At 42.9% G+C, this 20,891-nt stretch overlaps 1 protein-coding gene across 1 annotated transcript in view; it reads right to left on the bottom strand.

Annotated features, from left to right (window-relative positions):
- Positions 1-20,891, bottom strand: part of CFAP61 (cilia and flagella associated protein 61) — a gene marked incomplete at both ends in the record, with an annotated part of 286,170 nt that overhangs the window by 46,438 nt on the left and 218,841 nt on the right. Inside the window, 3 exons of the mRNA XM_080814415.1 lie at positions 6,394-6,599; positions 13,833-13,924; positions 15,293-15,620. Of these exons, the coding sequence (XP_080670541.1) occupies positions 6,394-6,599; positions 13,833-13,924; positions 15,293-15,620 (626 nt within the window). The remainder of the gene's footprint in view (positions 1-6,393; positions 6,600-13,832; positions 13,925-15,292; positions 15,621-20,891) is intronic.

The following is a 20,891-nucleotide window of genomic DNA, read 5'->3' as shown; positions in this document are numbered from 1 at the left end:
GGCGGGAGAGTGACTCGGTAAGTGGCCAACAGAGAAGTCTGCATTTTGGGAGAATAATTATCCAGCAATTTTTAGGTACATAGGAAAAAAAAATTGACAAGCTGGAGTGGGCAGTCATATTTCAAGGAATTTTGAGAATTGTGGAAAAATGGGCACCTAGAATTTAGTGTGTGATTTTTCTACTGGACACAACACAAGGCCACTGACTACAGAGGAACAGAAAAGCATTTAAGTCATGATTAAATGACTCCAATTGGACTCTAATAAGTGAATTAGGAGACAATGTGCGTTGGCAGCGTCCCGCTTAACAGCTCCAAAGACAGCGGCAGCACAAGGCAGCTTTCCTAAGGGAGTAACTTCTGGAGCTTCAGAGTTCAAAAGGTAATGGCAGCCTTTTACAGGGCTTCCTCAAAGCCCATTTAGAATATTGTGCACAGCAGCACTTACCCACTAAAAATAGGCCATTCGAGTGTTTGGGGAAGTGTGGAGGGCGGCGGGGCTCGCAGGAGGAGAGGGCCGTGTGAGGGCAGTCTGAGAGCGGAGCATGTTAAGATGTGAAAAGAGGTGATTTAATCAAGGTTTACGAGCATCTGATGGGCTCACACAAAGAAGCTAGGGCAAGACCTATTCACACCGCCAGGAAAAAGGATGCTCCAGACTGTTAATTAATATTAGCGGGGAGGGATTCAGTAGGCAAGACCTTGTTTTTGCAGAGCCATCCATAAGCAGGGGAAACGAAGATGAGGTAGTGTGAAGAAAGGAGAGTAGGCACCGGACATGCCTTGTTAAAGCCTGCAACGGACTTCTGGGGAAGCAGCCTCAGCCTCCCTACACCTCTTCCCGCTTCATTCCAGGTTCCCGTTTTGTGACTTCTCAGCAGCCTCACCAAAGCTCCTACTGCCCTGTCCCCTCCACCCTGTGTCCCAAAGGAGGAACAGTATCTGCAGGGTGGGAGGGGCTGCTCATTCTAAACACTGTCACAGGACTCAGCGAGCAGGGGTTTGCAAGGTTTGTGGTAGGTGTGGTCTGCTCGCCCGGGACAAAAGTGCTCCTCAGGGGAAGAGTACATTCTAGTTACAGGTTTGTTACGTGACTTTAAATGCAGACTGGTTTGTAAAGGAACAAACGATAAAAATGGGCTCCCTTCTTTTTCCAAAGTGGTAAGCCAATCAGCTAATGAATTTATTTCTGTCTTATACACACATGCACGCTCACATGCGCACACAGCGTCACCAGGGGTGGATCTGTGCTCTTCATTGTTAACAATCTGTCCTGGCACTGCAAGGTGAAAACAAAGAATAAGATCCAAGCCAGCCTGGGCCCCAGACCCTCAGCTGTGCTGCCGTCCTGTGGCAGCTGTCCAGCCGTGCATCGTGGTGGCTGACTGCTCAGCCACCACCAGCACCACAGGATTCCACATGGCTCCAAGCAAGCCCCTCCACGGGCAGCCAGAGCCGGTGCTCATGAGGCCTCGACTGCTCCAGCATCTGCCCCGTGGCTGCCACCGTTCCCGCTGGCCCTGCCAGTGCCTGCTCTGTCCCGGCCCTCGATGAGGCGAGAATGGATTGGGGGAAATGAAGGGAAAGGCTCCAGAGAGGTTCTTTGAACCCGAGGAGGAACCTCGTCTTGACATCTCATTCTTCTTGCAGAAGACAGAGTGGCTGGTTGACGGTCAGCCACCAACCCCCCTCCACACAGACATACCCCTCACCTCCAGAATGGAGGATGGTGGCCCTAGGCATGGTGGACCGACAATGGCCTGGATTCGAAGAAGCACACTGCCGGAGCTGCTGAGGTCAGGGCAATCATTGGTTATCACACTGCAGCCAAAATAAGCGAATCCATTTGCCCTTCCTGCTTGCAAAAAGCCTTGCCAGGCTGTCTGACAACAGACAGGGCAGGCAGTGGTGGGCCAAGAATTAGCATCGGGGCCTGGCAGCATTTCATGGCACTTGAGAAGAATGTGGCCGCAGCTGCACATACACGTTAATGCATGTGTGGGAGGGATTGACAAGGCCAATGGCCTCAGTCCATCACCTGACCATGAGCAGTGACCTCTGCTGATCAGCCACCATCTTGCTGCCCTCCTTGCTTCTTTCTTACAGATGGCAATTGGCACAACCGGATATGGCCTATCCTAGTGTTGTCTCATTTTGCCATCCCAAATATTCACTCTTAGCAAATCAAATTAACTTTTAAAATTATTACTATCATCAGTCAACAGCTGCGCCCCAACCAGTGGTCCCAAGCTTACAGAGCCTGTCTGTGTCAGCACCACCTTCCTCTCGGGGAAAAACAAACCAACAAGGGCCTTTGAATTTGGTCAAATGTGAAAACATTTTCTTTTCAGAGAAGACTTTTGACATAGGTTCCCCTTTGAGTAAAAATTCTCTTTAACTACTGACTGATTCCCCTCTAATTCAATATTTTGGGGGAGGCTAAAGCAACAATAAAATCTTATGTACAAGCTAAGGAACAAATGCATTAATTTTTACAAACACTTGTATTTTTCCTTGTTTTAAATAAATATTGGAGTCAAGTCTATAAAGATTTGAGGAGGGAAATCTTTCGATTAAGAAATTTGATACTTAACCAAACTTGATATTATACCTAAATATAGTTTATAATTGGAGGCATATAGGAAAAGATCCTCACCTATGAAAGATTTCAAAAATTAAGTACTCTTTGTGGAAAACAATAAAAATCCATGTGTGATAAAAATGCTTAACCAGCCAGTTATAAAAGGAAACTTTCTTATCTTGATAAAGGATATCCACAAAAATATACGGCAAATGTCATACAGTTCATACTGAACACATATATTCCCTCTAATATTAAGAGTGAGGCAAGGGTGCCATCTCTCACTACTTCTGTCCTACCTTTTATGGCAAAGCTTAGCCACTGTAGCAAATAAGAAAAAGAAACAAAAGCTACAAAGATTGGAAAAGAGGAAACAAATTGTCATTATTTGCAGATGACATAATTTTTCTGTGTGGAAAATCTAAAACAATATAAAGGAAATGATATGAATAAATGAGAGAGTTTAGCAAGTTTGTAGAATGCGAAAACATACAAAAAGTGCATTTCTATGTACTATATAGCAGCCATCAATAAGCAAATGCTTATTTACAACAGCAATAAAAATTTAAAACACTTTGGATTACATCAAACAAAAATTTTGCAAGCCATCATGGAAAAAATTTTAAATCTTTATTGGAAGATACTAAAGACACCTAAATAAACCAAGACCTATACTATGTTATATCATAACATATGGGCTTAATATCAAAGATGTCAAATATCAAAAATGTCCATTCCTACTGAACTGATCTAAGGTTCAATGCATTTTTTTTTAAAGATTTTATTTATTTATTTGACAGACAGAGATCACAAGTAGGCAGAGAGGCAGGCAGAGAGAGAGGAGGAAGCAGGCTCCCTGCTGAGCAGAGAGCCCGATGCGGGGCTCAATCCCAGGACCCTGAGATCATGACCTGAGCCAAAGGCAGAGGCTTTAACCCACTGAGCCACCCAGGCGCCCCTGCATTTCTTATCAAACCCAGTGGGGCTTTTCATGGGGCTTCACAAGTGTACTATAAAAACTATTGGAAGAGGGAAGGGACAAGAATACCCAAAATACCCTGAAGAAGATGAACAGATTACATTAAAATTAAGAATTTAATTTTAATTCTGTTAACTGACACCATAAAGTGAAAAGACAAAGCTCAACATGTTAAAAATATATAACTAACATGTATATCCAGAGTGTATAAATGACTCCTGTGAATGAGTAAGAAGACAATTCCCTCCTGCCCCCAAAAATGGACAACTGTCTTAAACGGGTGTTTCCCAGAAACTATCACAAACGGCCCGTGAGCAAATGAAAAGACACTGAGTTGTGTTACTGGTCAGGGCAGGGCAATTAAAACCACAGGAAGATACCTTTTCACATCACCAGAATGACTACACTTTCCAGTCCCAGCAGTGCCACAGGTTGACCAGGCTGTGGAGGCATTCTCTGGTACTGTGGGAGGAAGTTTACAGAGACACAACTACTTGGGGAAAATTTCAGCGCCACCTAGTACACCCAAGAGAAGTTCTCCCATGTGAGGTATGCCCCAAGTGTCCACAACATTGGTTGTGATGGGACCCAGCTGGGAACAAGTTAAACATCAATCAAACAGACAGATGAGTGGAGACAGTAGTATGAGGGACTATTATACAGCAGCATAAACAAATGGTGTGAGGGGGAGTGTTGACTTTTTCTACCCAGACACGGAATTGATATAAAAACAAACAAAACAAATTAATTTACTATTTAGGAATTATGTGGTACACTTCTAGAACAAGGGTTGGCCGGGAGCTTGCTTTGGCATGAAGTTTTATTGGGACACAGACATGTCTGTTTGCTTGTGTGTTATCTGTGGCCACGTTCACACTACAACAGAAGAACTGAACACTTGTAATGAAGTTATACGGCCCACAGAGCTGAAAATATTTACTATATATATATAGTATATATAATATATACTACTATAGAGAAAGTTTGCTGATCCCTGCCTTATTGGAAAGGCAGGGAGTGATTAACCAATCCTCATGACCTCCAAGAACACAGAGCAATGTGATGAGAGAAGACTTCTAACATTCTCAAATAAGAAATCCTCTTTTTCTTATTATTTTTTTTAACTTTAGAGAGAAAGTGAGCGTGAGCACAGGTGGGAGGGGCAGAGGGAGAGAGAATCTCAAGCAGACATCCTGCTGAGCGTAGAGCCCAACACAGGCTCAATCTCTCAACCCTGAGATCATGGCCTGAGCAGAAATCAGGAGTCAGACGCTTAACCACCTGTGCTACCCAGGTGCTCCCAGGAATTCTTTCTTAAGAAAGGTGGGCGTGTGGGGCGCCTGGGTGGCTCAGTGGGTTAAAGCCTCTGCCTTCAGCTCGGGTCGTGGTCCCAGGATCCTGGGATTGAGCCCCACATCGGGTCTCTGCTCAGCGGGGAGCCTGCTTCACCTCCTCTCTCTCTGCCTGCCTCTCTGCCTACTTGTGATCTCTGTCATAAATAAATAAAAATCTTAAAAAAAAAAAAAAAAAAAGAAAGGTGGGCGTGCCAGGGCACCTGGGTGGCTCAGCCAGTTAAAATTCTGTCTTTGGCTCAGGTCATGATCTCAGGGTCCTGGGATCAAGCCCCAGTCAGGCACCTTGATCAGTGGGGAGCCTGCTTCTCTCTCTTTCTCTTTCTCTCCCCATGCTGTGCTCTCTAATACAAACAAATAAAATCTTAAAAAAAAAAAAAAAAAGCGGGAGGGACACAGAATTCTAGTATTATTATCCCTTAAAGTGTACATACATGTTTGATATGCTTTTTTTGTTTGTAGATATAGTCTACAGTTTAAACATATTTTTAAAATTATTTATTTATTTATTTGAGAGAGAGAGAGCATGAGCCAGTGGGGGGGTGGAGACGGGGTGGGGGAATAGACTCCCCGCTGAGCATGGAACCCAATTCAGGACTCGATCCCAGGACCCTGAGATCATGACCTAAGCCAAAGGCAGAAGCTTAACCGACTGAGCCACTCGGGTGCCCCAATTTAAACATATTTTTAAGAGGAAAGAGAGATTGTTCCCAATTCTAGCAGTTACCGCTTTGGGTATCAAGGACACTGGAATTCTATGACTTATGTCCTATATCTGTATCTGATACTGGCTCTGTCATTATCTTGCTTTGTGCAGAGAAGGAAGTTCTTCTAACCTTTTGAAGCAACAGACTGTCCAGAAATAGCTTTCTACCTTAAGATTCTAGTCCTCCCAGGGGTATAGCATGAGAACATGTCTTAGCATTTGAAAAGACAGAGGCACAAATCACAGAGTCTAACCACCCTGCTGTGCAGAATCCCCTTAGCAATGTCTTATACAAGTGGCCTCCCCCTTTGCTTGAGCACATGCTGGGAGGAAGGCTGGGGCCACAAATACCTTATCTGTGGTTGTGGAATTCCCACCAGGACCACATGCTCCCATATCCAGCTCCCAAATCTTCCTCTTCAATTTCTGACCACTCTCAGCAGCCCCATGTTGAAAGGGACTTGAATATAATCTCATCTGGACCTGGCTGTGGTGTGAAGGCTGTGCTTGGATGCGTCTGGGATCCAGGCCTGTGCGTGGCCATGGGGACCACATATGGACACACCAAGAGTCCATGCACTTCTCCATGTGACCCTCACTCTCTTCAGTGCCAGTGGTCAGATACTCTCTTTTATCTTAGAATAAAATTTCTGCCCTTCTAGCCTCTCTCATGGGTTCCTGTTTGGCTTTCTGGTGTATCACAAAACACGTCCCTCATTCACAAGACATTATAAAGGTTTGCATCTCCTCTTAGTAAAGTGTAATGTTCAACTTACCTGTAGAGATCTGGGATCAGCTTGTCCTCGTACCGATTACACAGGTTGTTGAGAAGTTGCTCATGCTGGCCAAAGAGGCGGATGTAATTGGAGGCAGGGAAAGGCTCTTTCGAAAGGCACGTGATGGTTTCCACCATTTTATACTTGTTGATATGTATCCGGAAGTAAGTCCCATTTTTTGCATTACCTGTTACTATTTCTAAACCCTGGTGGCAGGGGGAGTGTGTGTGGGGGAAATCAGAAAAAACAACATTAGAAACATTTCTGGACTTGGGGAACTTTATCATAGCAATTTATTTTTCACATATAACACACAGGTTGCATCTTATCACACGTTGCAAATGACAGTAATAGATATTGACTAAACTCAACAGAAGCTAACCTTGTGTCCGCAACCACATACCGAACTTAATGACTAAATGTTCCTCGGGATATTTTAAACTGTGATTGCATTGTTCCATGTTTCTAAATCAGTTGCTAGGTTACAACCAGGTTCTCTGCTATTCAGTACCTCGCACAGCTAATACAAGGAACTGGGTTTATTCTCTTCTGTGAGGTGTGTTAAGACTGTTAATTTTTAAAAATTTTTTCACAGCCCCGTTTTGAGAAAAACCTCCTAGTCTATGGTGATCGGAAAAAATTTCAGGTTTTTTTTAAAAGAAGTTTCTGTAAGTAAAAGAAACAAGTGAAAGGTGATTCCCTGCCAGTTAGGTTTGAGGAGGGTCAGCTGTTTGGTCAGGTCCGTTCCCAGGAAGAAGGTTCAAGTTCACGGGCAGGAAGTACACATGTACATGCTGTGGGCTACTTTTTAGTTCATAAGTTGTCAAAGGTGAAGATGCATAGCTTTGTGTCTCCTAGAAGCTGGCTAAAACTGCTGCATAAACCCACATGAAAAGGGAAGATGCTGCCTGATGAATCCGATGTCACGATCCCTTTTTTTTTTTTAAGATTTTATTTATATGACAGAGATCACAAGTAGGCAGAGAGGCAGGCAGAGAGAGAGACGAAGGGAAGCAGGCTCCCTGCTGAACAAAGAGCCCGATGCGGGGCTCGATCCCAGGACCCTGAGATCATGACCTGAGCCGAAGGCAGAGGCTTTAACCCACTGAGCCACCAAGGCACCCCTCATGATCCCTTTTTCTATTTCAGCCCCTAATGGCTATGGACCTACCAATTGGAGACATGCTCCCCACCAGCTCAGGCAACCAAACTGAGAACCATCAGTGGAAAAACATGGGGTTCTGTTGGTGGCAGCTGAACCTGCACTTTGCCCTTAGACTCTGAACTTAGTACATAGTTACATTCAATAAAGCTTTCCTGAGAGCATATAGATTTAAGCTTTTGCTCTGCACTTAGATGTGGCATTTTAGAAATCCAAGGCGAATTGGACTACACTGATCCCAAACATTTACTTAGTCCTGGACATCCCCTGGGGATTTTATTTAAACAAGGACACATGGTTTAACCGAATTTTTAAATAAATTGAAACAACTGGTGGGTATTTGGGCATCATGTGGCAAAGCCCTGGGGAGGAATCAGCCAACGGAAAGGGCATACAGTGAGATATACAGGAGGGATGTCAGGTAAACCCTGGGCCAACCCCACATAGATGTGTGAAACTGGGTGTCTGGGCGTCAGGGAGAGAGCAGATATACAGCTTAGGAAAGGAGTTGGGTGTGGCACCTCAAGGTAGGTGCCAGTCATCCATCACTCACAAGATGGTTGGATACAGACAGGAAATCTACCTCCATAGCAATGAAGAACGCATCAGCTAACAGGACAATGGGACATCCACACAATGGGATGCAACAGGTCCAACAAAAATCATTGGTAAACTATATTCCACATCAGGAAAATACGTTTACAGTACATTTGATACTATATAAGTATAGTATCGAAAGTTATATTTTATAACTTATACAGTATCATTCTATTTTTATAAACATACATGGTATCATTCTATTGTTTTACTGTCAACACTTTAACGAACTGTTCAAATGGTCAAATGTCAAGTGCTTGACAGACAGGGTCACTCACTATTAGTGTTTCTCTTTCTGCTCATTTGACTATCTGTTGTTTCTATTTTTAAAAAATGACTATCATTTCTAACATGATAAAAAGTTATTCTTAAGTACAGTGGCTATGCTGTGACAGGGAATCAGACAGGGAGAGAGAGCAAGAGAAATGAAACAAAGTAGAAGGAGCAGGAGAGAATGAAGGAAGGAGGGAAAGAGGGACCCTGGAAGGAAGGATTTGGGTGTGGAAGGGGGGGCTCGTCTGGATTCCAGAAGAGTCTCAAAAAGGTCAGGCCTGAGCCACTGGCTGCGGACTGCCTGCTTATCTGTATCTGTATTACCTTATCTGTATCTGATTATCCCCTCACCCTCTGCTCCAGCTGCAAGTTACTTCTCTAGTTCTAGATGGCCCCACAGACTTTCTTCCATCAGGTGTGTTTCAAGTCTTGACTTCTCAGACTGAACAGCAAACACCTCCCAAAGTAGGGTGTGTGACATCACAGGGTCAGCTTTACCTGGCAGCCCATTGGAGCAAAGGCTATTTCTGAGTTAAATACACCTGGAGCTGAGAGTGAAGAATGTGCCCGCCATGTGTGTTCCTAAGATTAAATACAAGACTAAAGACCCTTTGAGAGTTTGGCACTCACAGCTTTAGGCTTAGACTCCCTTCCACACCAGGGGTGGGAGGCCACCTTTATTCTCAGGAGGGGTGTCTAGGTGGAAAGTTGAGTGAGTCTCTGAGGAAGGGCTTCTCCCTGGCCTCAGGGGTAGGGCAGCTGGGGGGTCCAGGAGAGGGGTCACTGACAACAACTTCATAGATTTAGTGCCAGGTTTCCTCAGGGCTCACTGGAGGGCAGAGTCCACAATCCCACAACGTCTTGTGGGATTTAAAATTTCTTTAAGCTGAGGGGTTAAGGAAAGGAACCCAGGCATCAAAGGGGCATACCTTGTGATCCACCCATATGATGGACTTGGACTTTGCAAAACATTTCACTTCTGCTCAGGAGGACTCTTTGTTTAGAGGGACTGATTTGGCTAAGGCCAAGCACCTCAACACAAGGGCCACAATAACTTAGTTGGTGGCATCTTGACACGTGTTTGCAGAGCTGGGCCATGTTGTTCCACAGAAGGGAGATACAGTCAGCATCGCTTTCAATGATTTGTTGTCATGCTATCTGTTGGGGGTTGTTTGGTCTTATTTTTTAATTTAAAGATTGAATGACAATCTTTGGGTTGCCTCAGTGTGTTTTTGCACATTAATCTATGAGGGCTTTAAGAGGGCAAAAAGCGGCCATATTGTAGTGGGGGAAAAAAATGACCATGCAGTGCTACGAGAGCCAATCTCAACTATGGAAGTAATTTTGTCCATTTTAATGAGATCTGGCACTGTGTTAGCATAACCAGGGGGCCGTTCTGGGAATGGGGAATGTATCGAAATATTTTGCATTGACATTAAAGACAAGTCATCTACAGATGGGTTTCTCAGACTACAAATTACTCTGAGAGGACCAAGCAGTCTTATCTGAATTTCCTAGGTCATTCCTAGTTGCAGTTACTGACAGGCTAGGAAAATACAGTGAAGTCCAGAACTCTTTCCGCCTATCATCACAGAAAATCGCTCCATAAAATGATGGCTTGGGGCAACTTCCAGCCCTGCCACCCCATAAGGGATTTTGAGGTAATGATGATGATTTCATACACTTTCCAATTCTGTGGGATGTGTCTAGTTGCTTCCTTCATTTTAAGTATATAAGTAAATCGTTAGGAAATGTGGATTTTTTAAAAAATGTGGATCTTGAATTTAAGATTTTGGCAGAGTAACTGGTTCTGGTATAGTACTTTTCCCCCTTCCTTTTTTCTGAATACAATTATCCTTTCGAGTTCCTTTATGATTTTGACAAAGGTTGGAAAATGGTTCTGGAATTCATGCCAAATGGAAGATACAGGAGTAGTCAGACTTGGTGTGCAAGAAATCAAGTCCCCAGCTCTCATGATGAACACACAATTTTGAATTTGATGGTATCCAAGGCAGAATTTGTTGTGACAAATTTCTTTATTCCATGGTGTATAAGCCAACAAAGCATGTGGACTGGAATCTGTAAATTAGTTTATTATGTAGGGGTCCCCTTTCTTCTTTTTGTCAGGTTACCTCTCAGAGAGCTCATGAATTACTAAAGTGTCTTCTTACTTAAAGATTCCAATTAGTGAGTGCTATAAAAGTCTGATAAAATTCATCTGCTCTATATTTATTGGAAGAATAGCAATTCAGTTTTTCTCGTGAAATATTGTTCAATGGGCTCCATTCACAATCAATTGGTTTTATTTAGGTAACTGCCTGACCATTTTGGCAACAATTTTACTTAATCAAATTAATTCCAACCCCAAAAGATTGCCATGGAACCATCCTACATTTTTTTTTTTTCTTGGAGAATAAAATGGGAAAAAAAATCTGTTTAGATCTTCTGTACTAATTAAAGAGGAGGCCCACCTGGCAAAATGGTTAATTAAAGTCAGGGGTCCTGTTCAAATACTGTCATAGCACCAGCCAAAGAATCTATTTAAGTTGCATTCTTATTAAAACTCATTATCTTAAAAAAAAAAAGGCCCTTTTTAAGGGGGTCCTTATTAAAAACCTTCTCTGACTTTATTCAGAGAGAGGGCCAGGAGTTCATAAATAAATGACACCACATGCAGGAAATCACACAGTGTCCTTGAAGAATCTGGCTCTGTCTGAAACCAAGTCCAATATTTCCTAGCTCTTGAATGTAATATTTGGGTCCAATTATTTATCTCTGATGACCAAAGTGCTCAGCCCCTGAACACATCTGGGCTTCATCCTATGTAATGCCTCATGTCATTGGTAGCAGATTGTATTTTCCAAAGATGACCACAACGATGTCCCCAATCCCACATACTCACCTGCAATATGACCTTGACTTTGAGAGACCTCTGTGTCCTCTCCCCGTGTGTGTTGGAGGCTGTGACTGCTCCAACAGATGGTGTGGGGAAGGGACACTATGTGACTATGGAGGATTGGTCATAAGAGGCACTGCAGCTCCACTTGCACTCAGAGCCCTGAGCCATCACACAAGAAGACTGACCATTCTGAGGCTGCCATGCTGTGAGGAAGCCCAGGTGACCAGGATAGCACAGGTGGGATGCTCTGGTCAGCACTCCCCATGACTGAATCATCTCAGCCCAGGTGAGTACAAGCCTTCATAGGATCCACCCACTGAGTCACAACTAATCTTCCAGTCTTCCCAGATAAGGCTCCAGACACCATGGGGCAGGGAGACAAGCCATTCCCACTGACTGTGCCCTGCCCAAATTCTTGACCCACAGAATCTGTGAGCAGAACCAAATGGCCGTTTCAGGTTGCTAAGTTTTGTTACACAGCAAGAGACACCATAACACTATTCCTCTATGATCTTTCCTTTATGTGCAAGAAAATCTGGAATCAGACCATGTATACAGGATATACCTAGAACAATCTGCGAGAAGCATAAGAGAAATAAGTTTTAAATACATAGCTTCTATCCTTCCCCTACAAGAACCACGTTTCATTATTTATCTGGACCTATAATTGACAACAACATCCACCATGGACTAGTGACCTGTTTTGTTCCTTAAAGGCACTGTTACATTATCTGTGATCCCTGACAGGACCAGAAATACAAAGAAGCTGGTAACTTGTTCTATGTCCAGAGGAAATACACAGAAGAGCGGGGATTCTGATTTCCTTTCTAGGTGAGAGGTGAATACCCTGTGCCATTTTGAATCTGCCTCCCTCGAAGGAACTTTCCAACAGCTTCTACTTACATCTCATTGACCAAAACCTGCCACAGGGCTAACACTATCTCCAGGAAATCTGGGAAATGTGTTTCTTTTACATTGGTCAGCCTGCTGACTCTTAAAAATATTCAGGATAAGAAAACAGTCAACTTACAGTGTCTGCCTCACTGACAAAAAAGCAAACATGACAAACACCAGTTTGGTACCATCTGCCAGAGAATCTAATCTGAGGAGGTTGCCTACTGACCAACCACACTGTGTCCTTTCTAGTTACCTTGAACCCGGGGGGAATCTTACCCCATAGCTTCTGCTTTTCCTGAATGGCCCTTCTGGGGTAATTCCGGCAGGGAGGGAGAACAATGGGTTCTGGATGGACATCCCAGACCCTGAACAATGTATTTGTACAATGCCACAAAGGTATTTAGTTATCTATTGGTGCCTCACAGATTACCTCAAAAGTTAGCGACTTACTGTCCTTCCGCAGGTGAATGGATAAATCATTTGTATTCCATCCAGACAATGGAATATTATTCATCACTAAAAAGAAATTCCCTCTCAAGCCATAAAAAGACATGGAGGAAACCAAGGCACATTACTAAGTGAAAGCAGCAATCTGAAATCATACTGTATGATTCCAACTATACGACATTCTGGAAAAGGCAAAACTATGGAGACTGTGAAAAGATCAGTGGTTGTGGGGGTTTGTGTGGAGGGGTAAATGAAATAGGCAGAGAACATAGGAATTTTAGAGCCACAAAACTCCCCTGTATGACACTGTAATGGCGGACACATCATTATACATTTGCCCAAACCCACAGAATGTTTAACACTGAGAGTGAACTCTGAAGTAAACTGTGGACTTTGGGTGACAATGAGGTGTCGATTTAAGTTTCATCCATTGTGTAACCACATCCAGAGTGTAGCCACTCTGGCGGGGGTGCTGATCACCAAAGAGGTTCTGTGTAAATGGAGATGGGGGTACATGGGAAATCTTGGTACATTCCTCTCAATTTTGCTGTGAACCTAAAGCTGCTCTAAAAAATAGTCTTTTTAAAAAACACTATCTTAAAACAATGATAAACTATTACCTCAATGTTTGGAAGTCAGAAATTAGGAGCAGTTTAGCTGGGAGAACTCTGGCTCAAGGCCTCCTATAAGTTTATAGTCAAGATGTCTGCTGGGGCCACATCATCTGAAGCCTTGACTGGGGCTGGAGAATCCATATCCAAGGCAGCTCCCTCACATGACTGACAAGTTGCTAATGGCTGGTCAGGAATCCTCAATTCCTTACCACATTGGCCTCTCCAGTGGGTTGGCTGGGTGACCTTACAACATGGCAGTAAGTGATCCAGGAGGGTGCAAGTTAGAGCTGTAATATCTCTCATGACTTAGCCTTAGAAGTCACATGCTGTCATTTCTCCAATATCCTGTTGGACACAGGTCAGCCCTGTTTCATGTGTGAGGGGACCACACAAGGGCCAGAATCATGGGACCATCTTGGGAGCTGGCTGCCACAGTGGTTTTTCTGATGAACCAGTACATTATACTAAAGACTCTGAATAGAGAATTTCATCACCATGTAAACAAAGTATTATATTTGAAAGTAAAATGAAATTCAGGGATAATACTTACAAAATTAGGCTGGGCCATTTGTACCTCTAAGGGAGTTGGAATGGCAGGTTTGGCAATATGCAGATAATGGTAAGACCCAGGAAGAATGCCTCCTATAGGAAATGGCAAATTTTCCAGATTTTAATTTAGTTGTTAATGAAGTGGTAACAGAGTTTATTTATCTGTATATAGCACATAGGACATAGGATAAACAGAGATGCCTACCATGGTGTATGTTACTCAAACTATCCCCCTAAAGTATAGTATTAGCAAGAAACTCCCTGAGATTGACGTTATTTAACAAAATCAATGTGAATGTGCCATTATACCCCTTAATATAGCCAGAAATGCCCCAGTAAGATGTGCCAAACTAATCCTGTGTATCCTGTGATTTCCCATAACCCCTGGCACTCTAATCTATGCCTGCCCAAGACAGACCAAGACATACAGAGACCTTAAATGTTGCAGTGATATTCCCATTCCCTGTGACTCTTTCATTATATAACCAAAATATTAAAGTGGATGTTATTAAAGAAAATCAACAAAGTTCTTATTCAACTTTAGAAAATTATCATTTTGAAATTCTTACTATTTCTAGCTTGTCCCATAGTATGAGCTTGATCTAACTCTGGTCTTTCACACCCATCCCCCTTTTTTTTTCCTATAGCTACCACCTTTCCTAAGTTCTCAATCCAAAGTGAGACACAGAGGGGGATCTGTCAGAATTCATTTAGTTAGGTAGAAAATGACAAGGACTCATAGTATGGCTTGTGTCTCTTTATTTCATGTTCTGTTTACTGGATTAGGGTCAATGGATACCCTAGTGGGTCCATGGATGGCTTTTGAGGTTGGTCCATCAACCTCCTGGAAATGAACTTACAGTTTTGTAAATAGCATTTTGTGGTGGAAGGTCCACAATATTCAAAGACACTACTTTCAGTGATATTTCTCACCAGCCAAACATGAAGAAATCCTATATTACTCATATGATGATCTCCTTGGGGGTCCATATGGCTTAGGGGATGGAAGTGGACTGTTTTTACAGTTGTGAATTGTTTGGTTTATTCATATAGATAAAAGGCCAAGGCCTGGGGTGCTTGGAATGGTCTCCTTATCTCTTAGCTTGTAGTGGGAACAAAAATTTGGCAAGATGTCAGGGCATTGCCCCACTAACCAGTTGTGAGTAACCTTTGGGCAAGTTACTGATTGTTCCCAGTCTCTCTTTATGTATCTATAAAATGGGGACCACAGTTATGGTGTGACCATACTACATGCTCAAAATACAAAGGACCACAATAAAATGCCAGGTCATTAATAAATGTTTAAAAATGAGACTGAGCCCTCCTCTGTCTCTGTGCAAACCCACTGAGACAGAGGAATCTCCTCACCAAGCCTAAGAGAAACATGGAGGGCTGCCCTAAGCACTGATCCAGATCCAATGGGTAGCTTCATCAGAGGGAAGAAGGTGGCCTACTACACACCTTGGATCTTGGCTCCCTTGTACATGGGGATGAGTCGGTCAAGATCAGCCGGTGGCTCAGTCACAGGTTCAAGGGTTGGGTCAAAGAGAGTGAGCATAGCTGCTGCCAGTTGGAAGCCAATTTCTTTGGAACTGAAGTTGCTATGAGTCCACTCATTTGAGTAATATTTATTGGAGAATTTGGTGAGGGAGCCAGCAGCTCTGATGGCTATGTCATTGGTGTGGAAGTTGGTATCAATCACAAGTCGGCCATCATAAACAAGACATGCATCATTGAGTGCTTTAAATGTTTCATAATCCACATTCTTCTCACAGAAGCTGAAGAACATCTACAAAGCAAAAACTCATGTTATTACTCAGTAATCACTCTTCATTCACTCTCAAGAGTGTGAATGGTCTGCAGAGCCCCTTATTATTGGGGGCATACAAAAAACCAAACCAAACCAGCAACAACATTTAATCTACTAAAATGTCATAATGGTATGGGGTGTGTGTGTGTGTGTGTGTGTGTGTACGGAAAGACAGACAGAGAGATAGACAGAGGGCAAGAGCCTGTCTTTGGTATGAAGAACAAATTAAGAGACCTAATACCACTCTTTTTTGTAACCACTCAATTTAGATATCCATGAAGAGAAGAATGCCAGGTGATGGAGTATATCTCAGAAAAGTAATTTTTTTCCCCTATAAGGAAGTTGACATCCATAGAGACACTACTTTCCTCTCATTTGCCTACATTTTTAATAGCTCTATCTCAGGCTTCCATTTTCCTTTTCCTGTGTCTGACACTTAAGTCTCTCTAGGTTCCCTCCTGGGGTCACCTTATTCAGTCTTGAGTCTTCAGAGTGCCTCATTCCTGCCTTTTTAAGCCCAGAAAGCCCACACTTGAAGAATGGTCCTGAGAGGATGCGACCCTCACCAGCCTCAGTATCTACCAGGTCTGGTCTCCTGCCTTGCCCTGGGATGCAGATAGTCATGCAGTAAATACTTATAGTGTGCCTACCCTATGAAAGGCACTGTGCCATAGAAGAGCCCAAAACACACCTGCATACTCCTTAGAAGTGACCTGTATGCCCCCTTTATTTTCTGCCCAAATTTCAGTGCTATCTTGTGCTTAGCTGGATATCTTCTACCATAGTGATGCTGAAAGTCATTAAGGTAGTCCAAGTTAGATGTTTTTAAGTCTTCACTTGTCATTGAAATAGTTTAGTCATTTTTATCTTTACCTAAATATAGTTTGTCACCTTATTAAAAGTCTGCTAAAAAATGAAGATATGACATGGGTCCTCATCCTTACTGACAGACATCATGCTCCCTGCTTCCTTCACATGCCTGTTTATGCACCTCACCCACCTATTACGTACAGACATTGGCTGTCTTGGGCCAGAGATACTTTTCTTCCATATCCTTTCTCTATGCCCACGAATGGTACATGAATGATGAATGATCCTGCAGTAGCTACAGGTCATGTGTGACTATATACATTTAAATCTAAATTAATTGGGGGAGGAGTCAAGATGGCAGAGAAGTAGTGGGCTGAGACGACATCGGGTAGCAAGAGATCAGCTAGATCGCTTATCTAACCATTGTGAACACCTACAAATCCAACGGGAAATCGAAGAGAAGAAGAGCAACAATTCTAGAAACAGAAAATCATCACTTTCTGAAAGGTAGGACCTGTGGAGAAGTGAATCCAAAGCGACGGGAAGATAGACCCCGGGGGGAGGGGCCGGCTCCTGGCAAGCGGCCGAGCAATGGAGCACAAAATCGGGACTTTTAAAAGTCTGCTCCACTGGGAGACATCGCTCCAGGGGCTAAACCGGGGGGGAAACCCAGGCGGGGTCAGCATAACCCTAGGTCCCGCAGGGTCACGGAAGGACCGGGGGTGTCTGAGGGCCGCGGAGCTCGCAGGTATTGGAGCGGGGAAGCCGGCTACAGTGACAGAGCCGAGGACTGAGCTCTCAGCCCGGGGTTACCTTGTGCCGGTCGCAGGCTGGGTGGGCTCGGAGCGCGGCCGGAGGCCACGGAGATGGAAGCGACCGGGAGTTTTTCTCCAAGTGCCAGCAATTGACTGCTTTCCTCAAGGCGTGACCGCAGGCCAGGGAGGCGGGGCGGTTGGGCGCTTTGCTCTGAGAGCGCACTGAGGAGCGGAACCCCAAGCTCTCAGCTCCTCCGGGCCGAGAGATTGGGAGGCCGCCATCTTCATTCCCGTCCTCTGGAACTCTACGGAAAGCGCTCAGGGAACAAAAGCTCCCGAAAGCAAACCTGAGCGGATTACTTAGCCCGGCCCCTGGCAAGGGTTGTGCAATTCCGCCTGCGGCAAAGACACTTGAGAATCACTACAACGGGCCCCTCCCCCAGAAGATCAACAAGAAACCCATCCAAAACCAACTTCAGTCACCAAGAACAGTGGAATTCCACAGCAGGAGAAAGCAAATCCTACCTGGACAAAATGACAAGGCGGAAAAACTCACCTCAAAAAAAAAAGAATAAGAGGCCATACTGAAGGCTGGAGACCTAATCAATACGGACATAGGTAACATGACAGATCTAGAGTTCAGAATGACAATTCTCAAGGTTCTAGCCGGGCTCGAAAAAGGCATAGAAGATATTAGAGAAACCCTCTCCGGAGTGATAAAAGCCCTTTCTGGAGAAATAAAAGAACTAAAATCTAACCAAGTTGAAATCAAAAAAGCTATTAATGAGGTGCAATAAAAAATGGAAGCTCTCACTGCTAGGAAAAATGAGGCAGAAGAAAGAATTAGTGACATAGAAGACCAAATGACAGAGAATAAAGAAGCTGAGCAAAAGAGAGACAAACAAATACTGGACCACGAGGAGAGAATTCGAGAGATAAGTGACACCATAAGACGACACAACATTAGAATAATTGGGATTCCAGAAGAAGAAGAAGGAAGAGAGAGGGGAGCAGAAGGTATATTGGAGACAATTATTGGAGAGAATTTCCCTAATATGGCAAAGGGAACAAACATCAAAATCCAGGAGGTGCTAAGAACGCTCCTCAAAATCAATAATCGTCACCTGATAGTAAAATTTACAAGTCTGAGCGACAAAGAGAAAATCCTGAAAGCAGCCCGGGAAAAGAAGTCTGTAACATACAAGGGTAAAAACATTAGATTGGCAGCGGACCTATCCACAGAGACCTGGCAGGCCAGAAAGAACTGGCATGATATATTCAGAGCACTAAACGAGAAAAACATGCAGCCAAGAATACTATATCCGGCTAGGCTATCATTGAAAATAGAAGGAGATTAAAGAGCTTCCAGGACAAACAAAAGCTGAAAGAATTTGCAAACACCAAACCAGCTCTACAGGAAATATTGAAAGGGGTCCTCTAAGCAAAGAGAGACCCTAAAAGTAGTAGATCAGAAAGAAACAGAGACAATATACAGTAACAGTCACCTTACAGGCAATACAATGGCACTAAATTCATATCTCTCAATAGTTACTCTGAATGTTAATGGGCTAAATGCCCCAATCAAAAGACACAGGGTATCAGAATGGATAAAAAAACAAAACCCATCAATATACTGCCTACAAGAAACTCATTTTAGACCCGAAGACACCTCCAGATTTAAAGTGAGGGGGTGGAAAACAATGTATCATGCTAATGGACATCAGAAGAAAGCTGGGGTGGCAATCCTTATATCAGATCAATTAGATTTTAAGCCAAAGACTATAATAAGAGATGAAGAGATGAAGAAGGACACTATATCATACTCAAAGAGTCTGTCCAAGAAGAAGACCTAACAATCTTAAATATCTATGCCCCTAACATGGGAGCAGCCAACTATATAAACCGATTAATAACAAAATCAAAGAAATACATCGACAGTAATACAATAATAGCAGGGGACTTTAACACTCCCCTCACTGAAATGGACAGATCATCTAAGCAAAAGATCAACAAGGAAATAAAGGCCTTAAATGACACACTGGACCAGATGGACATCACAGATATATTCAGAACATTCCATCCCAAAGCAACAGAATATACATTCTTCTCTAGTGCACATGGAACATTCTCCAGAATAGACCACATCCTGGGTCATAAATCAGGTCTCAATCAGTACCAAAAGATTGAGATCATTCCCTGCATATTTACAGACCACAATGCTCTGAAGCTAGAACTCAATCACAAGAGGAAATTTGGAAAGAATGCAAATACATGGAGACTAAACAGCATCCTTCTAAAAAATGAATAGGTCAACCAGGAAATTAAAGAAGAATTGAAAAAATTCATGGAAACAAATGATAATGAAAACACAACGGTTCAAAATCTGTGGGACACAACAAAGGCAGTCTTGAGAGGAAAATATATAGCGGTGCAAGCCTTTCTCAAGAAACAAGAAAGGTCTCAAATACACAACCTAACCCTACACCTAAAGGAGCTGGAGAGAGAACAACAAAGAAAGCCTAAACCCAGCAGGAGAAGAGAAATCATAAAGATCAGAGCAGAAATCAATGAAATAGAAACTAAAAAAACAATAGAACAAATCAACAAAACTAGGAGCTGGTTCTTTGAAAGAATTAATAAGATTGATAAGCCCCTGGCCAGACTTATCAAAAAGAAAAGAGAAAGGGCGCAAATAAATAAAATCATGAATGAAAGAGGAGAGATCACAACCAACACCAAAGAAATACAAACACTTATAAGAACATATTACGAGCAACTCTACGCCAACAAATTTGACAATCTGGAAGAAATGGATACATTTCTAGAGACGTATAAACTACCACAACTGAACCAGGAAGAAATAGATAACCTGAACAGACCCATAACCAGTAAGGAGATTGAAACAGCCATCAAAAATCTCCAAACAAACAAAAGTCCAGGACCAGATGGCTTCCCAGGGGAATTCTAACAAACATTTAAAGAAGAATTAATTCCTATTCTCCTGAAACTGTTCCAAAAAATAGAAATGGAAGGAAAACTTCCAAACTCATTCTATGAGGCCAGCATCACCTTGATCCCAAAACCAGACAAGGATCCCATCAAAAAAGAGAATTACAGACCAATATCCTTGATGAACACAGATGCGAAAATTCTCACCAAAATACTGGCCAATAGGATCCAACAGTATATTAAAAGGATTATTCACCACGACCAAGTGGGATTTATTCCAGGGCTGCAAGGTTGGTTCAACATCCGCAAATCCATCAATGTGATACAATACATTAATAAAAGAAAGAGTAAGAACCATATGATACTCTCAATAGATGCTGAAAAAGCATTTGACAAAGTGCAGCATCCCTTCCTGATTAAAACTCTTCAAAGTGTAGGGATAGAAGGCACATACCTCAATATTATCAAAGCCATCTATGAAAAACCCACCACAAATATCATTCTCAATGGAGAAAAACTGAAAGCTTTTCCGCTAAGGTCAGGAACACGGCAGGGATGTCCGTTATCACCACTGCTGTTCAACATAGTACTAGAAGTCCTAGCCTCAGCAATCAGACAACAAAAAGAAATGAAAGGCATCCAAATTGACAAAGAAGAAGTCAAACTATCACTCTTTGAAGATGATATAATACTGTATGTGGAAAACCCAAAAGGCTCCACTCCAAAACTGCTAGAA

This window comes from Martes martes (assembly GCF_963455335.1).
Source record: "Martes martes genome assembly, chromosome: 9".
NCBI classification, from domain to species: Eukaryota; Metazoa; Chordata; class Mammalia; order Carnivora; family Mustelidae; genus Martes; species Martes martes.
This window is presented reverse-complemented; position numbering and strand designations above follow the sequence as displayed.